Genomic DNA, 12431 nt, shown 5'->3' on the forward strand with positions numbered 1-12431 from the left:
CACAATTTAATATTAAAATTTATCAGATTGTAAGTTCCAAATTAATTTTGTGGCCCTACAACCAACAGTAAAATCTGATTTTATACAAACACACACATACAAGATACCCAATCCTACACATTTATACAGTTATACACACATACTAAGAACATGCAGTGATCAAGACCATCCCCAAGAAAAAGAAAAGCAAGAAAGCAAAATGGTTGTCTGAGGAGGCCTTACAAATCTGAGAAAAGAAGAGAAGCTAAAGGCAAATGAGAGAAGGAAAGATAAACCGATTTGAATGCAGAGTTCCAAAGAACAGCAAGAAGAGATAAGAAGGCCTTCCTCAGTGATCAATGCAACAAAATAGAGGAAAACAATAGAATGGGAAAGACTAGAGATCTCTTCAAGAAAATTAGAGATACAGAAGATAATAAGAAGAGGTGGCAACAATACTCAGAAGAACTATACAAAAAAGATCTTAATGACCCAGATAACCACCATGGTATGATCATTCACCTAGAGCCACACATCTTGAAGTGAGAAGTCAAGTGGTTCTAACGAAGCATCACTATGAACATGGCTAGTGGAGGTAATGGAATTATAGCTGAGCTATTTCAAATCCTGAAAGATCATGCTGTTTAATTGCTGCACTCAATATGCAAGCAAATATGGATAACTCAGCACTGGCCACAGGACTGGAATGGACCAGTTTTCATTCCAATCCCAAAGAAAGGCAATGCCAAAGAATGTTCAAACTACTGCAGAATTGCACTCATCTCACACGCTAGCAAAATAATGCTCAAAATTCTCCAAGCCAGGATTCAATAGTTCATGAACTGAGAACTTCCAGATGTTCAAGATGGATTTAGAAAAGGCAGAGGAACCAGAGAACAAATTGCCAACATCCACTGGATCATCGAAAAAGCAAGAGAGTTCCAGAAAAATATCTACTTCTGCTTTATTGACTATGCCAAAGTCTTTGACTATGTGGATCACAACAAACTATGGAAAATTCTGAAAAAGACGGGAATACCAGACCACCTTATTTGCCTCTGAGAAATCTCTATGCAGGTCAAGAAGCAACAGTTAGTAACTGGACATGGAATGACGGATTGGTTCCAAATTGGGAAAGGAGTACATCAAGGCTGTATACTGCCACTCTACTTATTTAACTTATATGCAGAGTACATCATGCAAAATGCCAGACTGAATGAAGCACAAGCTGGAATCAAGACTGCTGAGAAAAATATAAATAACCTCAGATACGCAGATGACTCCATCCTTATGGCAGAAAGATAAGAACTAAAGAGCCTCTTGATGAAAGTGAATGGGGAGAGTGAAAAAGTTGGCTTAAAACTCAACATTCAAAAAACTAAGAACATGGATGGCATCTGGGCCCATCACTTCATGGCAAATAGATGGGGAAACAGTGATAGACTTTATTTTCTTGGGCTCCAAAATCACCGCAGATGGTGACTGTAGCCATGAAATTAAAAGATGCTTGCTCCTTGGAAGAAAAGCTATGACAAACCTAGATAGCATATTAAAAAGCAGAGACGTTACTTGGCTGGCAAAAGTCCATTTAGTCAAAGCTATCATTTTTCCAATAGTCATGTATGGATGTGAGAGTTGGACTATAAAGAAAGCTGAGTGCAGAAGAATTGATGCTTTTGAACTGTGGTGTTGGAGAAGACTCTTGAGAGTCCCTTGGACTGGAAGGAGATCAAACTGGTCAATCGTAAAGAAAATCAGTCCTGAATATTCATTGGAAGGACTGATGCTGAAGCTGAAGCTTCAATACTTTGGCCACCTGATGCGAAGAACTGACTCACTGGAAAAGACATTGATGCTGGGAAAGATTGAAGGCAGGAGGAGAAGGGGACAGAGGATGAGATGGCTGGATGGCATCACCAACTTGATGGACATGAGTTTGAGTAAGCTCTGGGAGTTGGTGATGGACAGGGAACCCTGTCATGCTGCAGTCCACAGCGTCACGAAGAGTTAAGACACAACTGAGCGACTGAACTGAACTAAAGAATATGGAACATTCCAATAACCTGATTGAGTAACTTTTGGTGTATCTGCAACCATGCTTACTTCCTAATTAGAGATAAGGTCTTAACATTTTGTTAGAAAAATTCTAAGTCTTATTGTACATCTCTAAGTTTTGAGTTATGGATTTTGTTTTGGGGTCACAATAGCATCTTTGAATAGTATTGTCCTAGCATGATGTTTAAACATTTTAATCTAAATGAAGTTAGTTTCTGTTCTCAATACCTTCAGTAATAAAGAAAGGAGAAGTAACGTTTTTTCTCTTTAAGAAAAGATGAGCAATTATTTCAATGATGTCAGTTAAGAACAGTCATTCAATTAAACAGAAGGGCTTACCATGACTTTCAGCTTTTGTTTGATTTTTGTTGTCACTGTCTGGCCCAGAAGGGATAAACTTATTATTTTTCAGACTTTCATCATGGTTAGAAAAATATGTTTTCAAAATCTGCAAAAGTTATATTTTAAAATCACTAGTATAGAAATTGTCACTATGCACACAGTATATTCAACTTATTTTTAAATAGAGAGACAGTAGATTTTCATAGGAAGTCAAAGAAAATCACATATAGAAACAGGTTTAGAGACTTTCCTAAAGGCTTATAAAATCATAAATTAAAGAATGAAAAATTCAAGATAAATAATTTCTCAAGGCATTCAAAGCAACCACAACAGTTTAACCACTTTGTCATATTTACTTACAGCAGTAGTATCCCTAGGAAACACAGCTGCAGATGCTTCCTCATCTTGGACTGTAAAAAAAAAAAAGAGTTCAATTTACCTATACTGTATTATACATCATACACTAAAATTAATGTAAAACTTCTGTATTTTTCAGTTAGACCTCAAAAGAAACATGCACTGTTGGGTTAAATAACACATTTAAAGCAAAATGAATTAATCCAAGTATAGTAATTAGAGAGGTCAATCAACACAGTGGATAAGTTATATTCACATTTCCTTAGTACCACTGATAAGCTGGTAAGAAACTATAGTTCAATGATTCTAACTTGAAGATAATACTGTCCACAAAGGCTTAGAGAATCAGATTAAGTTGTGAAACCATGATTTAAAAGCCAAAGCTTATAGATTTTAGTATTTATTTAGATAATACAGTTGAAAGGTATATCATGTTAAATACTTCTTACTTTTCAACATGCTTTAACCTATATTATTTCATATAAGCAAGAAAAGAAGACAGTTAAATGCCCAACTAAAGAGGAATCAAAATGTAATGTAGTTTTGCTAAAGTAAAAAAAATCCCAGTTTGTATATAAATAAATTTGATGCCTCTAAAATACTATTTGCTTCCCTGGTGGCTTGGATGGCAAAGAATCTGCCTACAAGGCAGGAGACCTGGGTTCGATTCCTGGGTTGGGAACATGGCAAACCACTCCAGTATTCTTGCCTGGAGAATCCCCATGGACAGAGGAGCCTGGTGGACTACAGTCCATGGTGTTTCAAAGAGTTGGACACAACCGAGTGACTAAATATGGCAAAATACTATTTGATTCACTTGAGATTTATCTCGATCAACACTACATAGAACAAAATTATTCTGAAATAGTAACATACCTAATGAAGATAGATTCTCTAATCTGGTTACTTATTATCTTTTCATAAAATGTTTTAACAGAAGCATTACAGGTGATAATTTATCAACACTGTCTTATATAATATACATTCACAGGTATTACCTATGAGCACAGTAGAACTAAGTGTTGGTGGTGTGGCCAAAGAACTTGACCAAGACATATCAGGATCCACCTCAGCTCCTAAACTTTCAGAAATACGTTTCGGTGTCTGACCCTGGAAATAAGAAAAATCATTTATTTCACAGAAGTGAACAGATGCTTGAGAATTTTTCTTTTCACTTATTTTTTTTCATGTATCACTTATCGAATGCCTATGTGAGTCAGCAGGTACATAACGGTAAGACTCAGAGCAAAATTATGACAGCATTGTCAAATTCTCAATTACTACATAGTACTACACAGTAAAAATAAACTATTTACCTTTATGAGCTTTGGTGTATGAAATAAACTTCCACATACCACTGGGGATAAAACAAGAGACAAAATTACTAAGTTTTATATTTATTAGAATTAAGAGTATATGAAAAATAAAAGGCCCTGTTTTTAATCATACCTGACTTTTCTCTTTGTGGTGTTACATGTGTACATCGCAGAACAACAGGACTAAAAGGAAACAAAACAAATCCCTCAATTATTCAAAGAGAATGAAAATAGCAAAAAGAAAAAAATACTAATCTTATTTTAAAAAAGGAATCCCAGTCATATCAATTAGAATTATACTAGTTTGTAATATTCATAGATTACTTTTTTAAAAAGGAACTATCTCATGAAGAATTAAGTAACTACTAAGTTATGTTTAAAATCCCTATTGAAAGTAATGTATAAAGTAATCACAAATTTTAGGTGCTAGGAATCGTATATTTTGAATTTAAAAATTATATAAAGTGAATCTATGACAGCATCAAACTCTCTGCACAGATTCAGAGTATACAAATTATTTTAAACTGGATATTTCAAAGACATTGCTTTTCATCATTTATTTTTGTTACATAAAAATTCCACAGATACACAGAAAAACAGTGAATTAAATGTTATAAGAAAAACAGAGTAAATGTTTCTAATGTAAAAATTATTGTACTCAAGGATTCAATCTAAAAGGAAATTATTTTAAAATAGAAGATCCTCTACCAGGCTCTAAGGCAAAATATTACAATGATGATTAGATTCATCTCTATAAAAAAATATCACATATACGAAAATGTTTAATACAATCGCTTCATCATACCTTTCACTAAGAGAGGAATTTGGAGGTGGGCTGATAACATCATTTGCTTGATTGATTTTAGCCTTCACCCTGCAACAACTTTTATGTTTACTGTTGGCAATATCCTTTCCTGAAACATACAATAATGCAGTGAGGATGTGTATGTTCTGGATTGTGAATTTTTATTCTGTAGAAGTATTTAAAAACAAGTCTCATCTATACTGGAAGGAGAATATATGCGGAATTCAGTTTGAAGTGAATTCCTTTCCAAAAAGTGATGTCTCAAAGGATGTCTGACTCCATTCAACATTTATGTATATAAATGCATAGAACACTTTGAATATGGTTCAAGATCGGTGGTTTCCAGGGGTCTAGGGGCAAGGAAGGGTGAATAGGTAGAACACAGGGGATTTTCAGGGCAGTGAAACTATTCTGTATATACTGTAATGGTGAGTACATGACATTACACATTTGCCGAAGTTCAAAGAACTATACAAAAAAATGAACCCTAATGTAAACACAGGATTTTATTTAACAAAAGGTATCAATACTGGCTCAGCAATAAAAAGAAAACACAAAAGAATAGAAACTGTAAGAAATAAAAAGCAAAAAAAAAAAAAGAAAAAAGAACCGGGCAAAACAAAGTTCACATCCTAGTATTTTCCAAATAACCTGAGAATCTCATAAATAAGCAAAATGATGGTTAAAATAAACTCATGTGATTTTATGCAAAAGGAAAGACTTATGAGAAGAAGAAATAGCAAACTTCCTCATGGAATTTAATGGATAATTTTTTAAAAATATTTTAGATATTAGAAGTGAACTAAGTAGGTGAAAAATAGCTTAAGTCTTACATATCAATACTGAATTTAAAGTAAACTTAAAAGCAAAAGGTCTTGAGACTAGTCAACAGAATTATTAATGTACTATAAGCTTAAAAAAGTTAATGCTTCTGTTGTGAGTCCACAGCAGCCTTATTAATTCATTCCTATCCTTCCCTGGTTATAGAAAGACCAATCCCAGCAGATTACAATTAGAAAATAAACCACCAATTCTAGGTATGTCTTTCAAGGTTCAGTTGATTCATTATACGCCATTTTACAGAGGTTTTCCTGACCACACTAAGACAGATGGCTGTTTCCTTTGCTATGCCTACAACACAGCGCTTTGTACATGCTCCTATTATAACATACACCAACCAGCATATTTGTGTATTTTCTCCTATACAGGACTGAGGTCCAGAGGTCAAAGGCCATCTTATTCAGTTTGTATCCTTAATGCCAAGCAAGCTACTAGGCACAAAGTAAGCACAGGATGTTTGCTGAATGGATGATTCCCTTTCTCAAATGGATGATTTCCACATTTCATTTGTTTCACATTCCCTGAGGCTCTATCCTAGCCCTCATCATGATCAGTTTTCTCACCAGATGTGATGACTTTTTCACTTTTCAAACAGAGTTGATTCCTACAGCTTTCCTACCTGTATTCTTTCTTTAGCTTCAGACTTATATCCTCCAAAAGTTCTTAGGACATCAACACCTTCACATCCCAGTACTATCTAAAATTGCAGTCCAAACCTAACTTTTTTTCAAACCTCTTCCCTCTCAAACCGGCTTTTCCCCCAGAGCTTACAATTTCTACGAACGTCACCACTATGTTCTCAGTCATGCCCTGGACCTATGATTTGATTCTTTCTTATGAATTCTCTATATTGAGGTTACTGCAGGGTCCCCTATTTCTACCTTCCATATCCACTTTCACGACCATTATTCTAACTCGGGCACTTGCCTCCCATCACCTGGAACATTATATATATGTCTGCTAATTGATATCAGTCCTGGGTGTTCATTGGAAGGACTGATGCTAAAGTTGAAACTCCAGTACTTTGGCCACCTTATGTGAAGAGTTGACTCACTGGAAAAGACCCTGATGCTGGGAGGGATTGGGGGCAGGAGGAGAAGGGGACGACAGAGGATGAGATGGCTGGATGGCATCACTGACTCGATGGACATAAGTCTGAGTGAACTCCGGGAGTTGGTGATGGGTAGGGAGGCCTGACGTGCTGTGATTCATGGGGTCGCAAAGAATCAGACACGACTGAGCGCCTGAACTGAACTGAACTGAATTGATCTCCCTGCCTGCAGTCTTGTCTATGAGTCGCCAATTAGTTTAAAATGTACCATCATAACCTCTATTTCCAGAGATTTTAATTTAACAGATTCAGATAAGTGCTTGGAATTGTCTTTTTCAATCAGCACTTCAGGAGAGTCTAATGGTCCAGGCATCACATTTTGAAAAGCACATCTCCAAAGACAGCTGCCAAATCTTTAGGCTTTCTAAACAAGATATTCATTTATTCTACAAATACTTACTGAACACCTACTATGTATGCCATTAGGTATGCAATAACATGTTAAGAAAATCTTTGCCCGTTACCTATACCCCCTTTCATGTGTACGCTTCCTAATACCATGAGTTTCCTCTTTCATAGCACTTATAGGACAATTGCTTAAGTAAGATTCCTTCACTAGAAGCTAAATAAGTGAAACAGAGAATACTTCCTAGAAGCTAGGAAGTATACTTCCTAGAGAGATGAGTCAAGATCTGAAAGATGAGTGTCAATTAGCTAGGCAAAAGCTTAAAAAGTAAGTACTAGGCAGTGGTAACAATATGTAAAGAGCCACAGAGCATCAGTTCAGTTCAGTTGCTCAGTCGTGTCCGACAATTTGCGACCCCATGAATTGCAGCACGCCAGGCCTTCCTGTAGTTCCAAAAAAACAAAATTCAGTATCACTGAATGGTAAACTGAGCGTGTCTAAGAAGGAAATTACGGCAAGATGAGGCAAGCATTAATGAGAGAACAAATTATAAAGGACCATGTAGATCGTATTAAAGAGTCTGGATTTTATCATGAGGGCAAAAGGAGGTAATCATAGGTTTGAAGCAGGAAGTAGCATGATTAAATTTACATTTGTTTTCTCTGTTCAACAACTTATCAAATAAATTTAATTTCTTTAGCCCAGCATGCAATGTCTGCCACCGATCTGCCTTTTTTTTTTAAGCCTCAAGTTGTTTACTAGTCCTTTTCAAACATATAACACTCCAGTCTGAATTACTTGATATTAACTTCACAAACTACATATTCTTCCTCATGTTCTTTCTATGCCTAGAACATGCCCACTCTACTCCATCTTCAAATTTCTGAATCTCACTTATTCTTCAAGGTTTAATTCAGTTGAATTATTTCCTTAACTGCCCTCAGTACTATTTATGCTTTCTTTCTTAATTCTCATTATCCTTTTTGTACTTTTCTTCTGACATGTACCACATTCAACCTTAAACTGTACATAATCTGTATACTGTTAGCTCCTCTTACTAGAGAGTAATACTCCAAAGAAAGAGTATGTTATTTCAATCAAGCAAGTGATAAGTATATAATCTTCTTATATGATAAGTTGGAGAAGGCAATGGCAGCCCACTCCAGTACTCTTGCCTGGCAAATCCCATGGACAGAGGAGCCTGGTAGGCTGCAGTCCATGGGTTCGCGAAGAGGCGGACACGACTGAGTGACTTCACTCTCACTTTTCACTTTCATGCATTGGAGGAGGAAATGGCAACCCACTCCAGTGTTCTTGCCTGGAGAATCCCAGGGATGGGGGAGCCTGGTGGGCTGCCATCTCTGGGGTCACACGGAGTCGGACACGACTGAAGCGACTTAGTAGCAGCAGCAGCAGCATATGATAAGTTGTAAACACCTGGCATACAGGCCAGAGAAAGTGCTACCAAATCAAAAGACATTATAACTATTGTTAAAAAAAAAAAAAAAAACTCTGTCCTCTGTGACAGCCTGCAAAAATACAGTTTAGTTCAACATCAAAACAAGCCCTAGGTTTTTCTATATAGGAAAGATATAATTTATCAAGTCTCAGTGGGTAGGATATATTAATCAAAGGAAGGACAAAAAGGAACATTTATCAAGGACCTACATTATTTTCTTTAATCAAAACCTAGGTAGTATTTTAATCATTTCCACTTTTCGGGTGAGAAAAGTGGCCAGAGATCAATGTGACCAACCTGATGTAGTTAACAACAGAGTTGGGATTTTTAGCACAGGTTTGTCTGAAGTACTGGGTCATATTTTCCTAGTCAACTACATCACATTACTTACCTGAATCCAATCTGAATTTATGTAATTCCTTTAAAGGAGATTGGTACAGTGGCAGAGTTAGACTTTGCTCTTTGAATATTACAGGAGTTGAAGCCAACTGATGATAAGGTTTCCTTTGTGGTGTTTTAAATGGGTTTGTTTCATTACTGCTGATTTTATATTCTGATTCTTCTAAAGGTTCAGAATTACAGAGTGGAGCTTCTGAAGAAAGTTCTTCAAACCAATTAAGGCTTATTGGTCCTAAATCTGTAAGGAAAATAAAAATCGTGACACAATAAAACCCATCAGCCAGTGAAGATTATGATACAGAAAAGGATGCTTGAGATTTTGACTGTGAATTACATTTGCTGCTGCTGCTGCTGCTAAGTTGCTTCAGTCGTGTCCGACTCTGTGCGATCCCATGGACTGCAGCCTACCAGGCTCTTCCGTCCATGGGATTTTCCAGGCAAGAGTACTGGAGTGGGTTGCCATTGCCTTTTCCGGTGAATTACATTTAAGGCATACTAATTAACACATTATTAACTGGAGGATTTTTGCAGAAGCTAACACCAGTGATTTGTTATACAAGTAAATACTGAAGCTTCCCTGGTCAGTAACGTTTGTGTAACAAAGACGTATTAATACTTATTTGGTCAATAATGAGTTCAACAAGTTCATTAGTCTGTTCTTTTATGAATCTGTAGGAAGGTAGAACAGAAACTTCTTACAAGATTACTAGCTATATTAGTTCTTCTAAAGTTTTCTTTTATATTCACGATTCAGAAATAAAAATCATCCACAATAAGAATGCAACCCACAGATACTACATAAATGGCTGTGACAAATCTACAGGTACACAAGACATATAAACTCACAAATCAAGTGGAATAGATTCTCTGCTAGAGAACAAAATGTCTCTTATGTTCTGTACTTAAAGTAGTGGTTCTCAAAATGTGGCCTGTGGACCACTTAGGGGGAGGTTCCCCAAGACCCTTTCAAGGTATCTGTAAGGTCAAAACTGTTTTCATATTAGACATCATTTGCCTTTTTCCCAATGTTGACATTTATAGCAGTGGTGGGTAAAATTGGAGACAGCTTTGCCTGAATCATGGCAGTGGCCACAAACTGTACTAGGAGTTACTATATTTTTCATCACCATGAACTTGTTACAAAAAATCAAAAAAGCAAGTTTAACTTAAAGTGTCCTTAGTGACAAAATGGAAAGCACACATAAAAGCATTTCTGCATAACTGAAGTACAATAGTTATTCGGAAAAAGCACTCATGTGATGAGTTGTGAGCTGAATTAGCACTTTTCATGGAAAGCCCTTTTTGCTAGAAAGAATGACAAGTTATTTTGAATTGGGTATTTGGTGGACATTTTCTTGAAATGAATTGAGTGAGTCTGTTACTGCAGGGAAAACAACAGTTTGCTGCCAAAGATAAAATGTGAGTTTTCAAAGGAGAATTAGAACTTCGTTCTCTGTGAGCTTGACATCTTCCCAACCTGAAAAGACTTTTCTGATGAGATCAGTGAAGTAACCAATGTGATTTTTTAATAATGTCTAATGGAATGTGTCAATATTTGGGATATTTGTGTAATTCAGAACATCAGTATTTTTCAAATAATCAAACCATGGATGATGTCACAACATGGGTAAAAGATTTATTCAGGAGCAAGAAAGACTAATTGAATTTAATGTAAAAAGAGTATAAAAAATTCATTACATGGTTTCCCACATTGCAACTTTTAAGAAACTCCCACTTAAGTTTGGTATAATACCAAAGAAAACTACCCACAATAAAGTGAAAACAGTTAATTAAAAACACTCCTTTTTCTAACTACATTTTCTGTGTAAGGTATGGTTTTCTTCATATACCTCTATCAAAACATATTGTAAAGAATTAAATGCAATTCTTTGAGAATGAGCATGAGAATCCAGCTATCTTCTATTGAGCTAGATAGTAAAGAGAACTGCAAAATTTTAAAGTAATGTCACTCTTCACATTTTTCTTGGAAAAGTTATTTTTCATAAACATATTATTCATGTTAATATGCAATGAGTTTATTTTTGTTATTAACTTAATGTTCTTAAAAGTTCTTAGTTTTAATTTCTAATATGGTAACCTAGACAAAAGCTCTCAGTCCTCAATCATTTTAAGAGTGTAAGGCGAACTGAGACCAAAAAGTTGGGACAACTTCTGCTATTATGTTACTAATGCTTCTGACTTGCTAGAAAGTCTGCTTTAAAAACAGTTCTACTCATCAAGGGGCCAGTTTCCTCTTTATCCACCACAGGTTCTACACCGATCATTTGGTTAACTGTAAATGATTACTTTTCTGATTTATGACTTCATAAAGCACAGTTTATGGTGTAAACAAAAACGTGAAGCACTGGACTCTTTTCAACAAGCATGCATAATTACATTTTTCTGAAAACATTTTTCTCAAACGATCAATTCGTATAAAAAATCTGTTAATACCTGCTTTGTTGCATCGCGCCTTAAAAATGTCAAAAAAAGTTGGCCTCTCTTTGCATCCAATCGGCATTTTTATCTACACTATTGCTTCAGAGTTTGGTGAGTCTGCAAAAGAGAACACCAAAATACACTTTACACAGATGCAGTCCTTGCTAAATGAGTCTGAGGTAAAACCGGAAGCGGTAAACCTGCCTGAAGCTACATTGTTTATTTTAAAACAAGAATCGAACTCACCGCGGGGAATTAAGTATTCTGTATTTGTGCAGTCCAATAGAGCAGCCATTAGCCACATGACTCATCTCAACTGTGGCAAGTCTGCTCAAGAACAGAATTTTTAATTATTATTTAATCTTCATTAACTAGTCACGTGTGGCCAGTGGCTGCGCAGTTAGCAGAGGGCTATTAGATAAACACCGGGTAACAATTCCCAATCAGTAAATTTTCGTTAACACAGCAACTACCTGGGAACTAAGCGATGAGGCAGATACAATGTGCCACAGACTATGAAACATTTTCCAAAACAGCAATGTTCCGGTAAAGTAACTTCATCGTGATTCCAATGAAGGAAATTTCAGCCTGGGACATGTGGGCCGAGCGGAGCCCGAAGCTGGGCCACGGACTTCCGGGGACGGGGCGGGGGGGCTGGAGCCTCCGGCCGAGGAGCTGGTCCCTTCTCCCTGTCGGTGCGGGGCTGGCAAGGACCAGCGAGGGCAGGAGGCTCGGTTCCCACCCGAACACCGGAGGCGCTCCCCGCCGCCTGAGACCGCGGAAGGCTGCCCATCTCCACCCCTGCCAACACTAACCGCCTTCAGAGGTGAAGCTGGTTTATTTTTTTTGGCCAGAGGAGTCTGACAAAACGCGCCGGCACTCAGATAAGAAACCGGATCCCTCACGCTCCTTCGCGGAGACCCACCGCCCCAGACAGCAAACTTCAGCAGCCGCACCTCCGCCCACCGGGTTTCAGATTCTCG

At 36.9% G+C, this 12431-nt stretch overlaps 1 protein-coding gene across 3 annotated transcripts in view; it reads right to left on the reverse strand.

Annotated features, from left to right (window-relative positions):
- Positions 1–12430, reverse strand: part of BRCA2 (BRCA2 DNA repair associated) — a 39212-nt gene extending 26782 nt beyond the window's left edge. Inside the window, exons 1-9 of one of the 3 annotated variants that reach the window (XM_070380442.1) lie at positions 12264–12422; positions 11464–11565; positions 9002–9247; positions 4855–4963; positions 4183–4232; positions 4050–4090; positions 3732–3843; positions 2737–2786; positions 2374–2482 (exon numbers count right to left, since the gene is read on the reverse strand). In XM_070380442.1, the coding sequence (XP_070236543.1) occupies positions 2374–2482; positions 2737–2786; positions 3732–3843; positions 4050–4090; positions 4183–4232; positions 4855–4963; positions 9002–9247; positions 11464–11530 (784 nt within the window). In that variant the 5' untranslated portion in view covers positions 11531–11565; positions 12264–12422. Of the gene's footprint in view, positions 1–2373; positions 2483–2736; positions 2787–3731; positions 3844–4049; positions 4091–4182; positions 4233–4854; positions 4964–9001; positions 9248–11463; positions 11566–12263 lie in introns of all 3 variants that reach the window. The other 2 variants (XM_070380443.1, XM_070380444.1) reach the window with 2 other exon arrangements.
- Position 12431: the final 1 nt, after the last annotated feature.

The sequence above is a fragment of the Bos mutus genome, chromosome 12 (genome assembly GCF_027580195.1).
Source record: "Bos mutus isolate GX-2022 chromosome 12, NWIPB_WYAK_1.1, whole genome shotgun sequence".
Classification (NCBI taxonomy): domain Eukaryota; kingdom Metazoa; phylum Chordata; class Mammalia; order Artiodactyla; family Bovidae; genus Bos; species Bos mutus.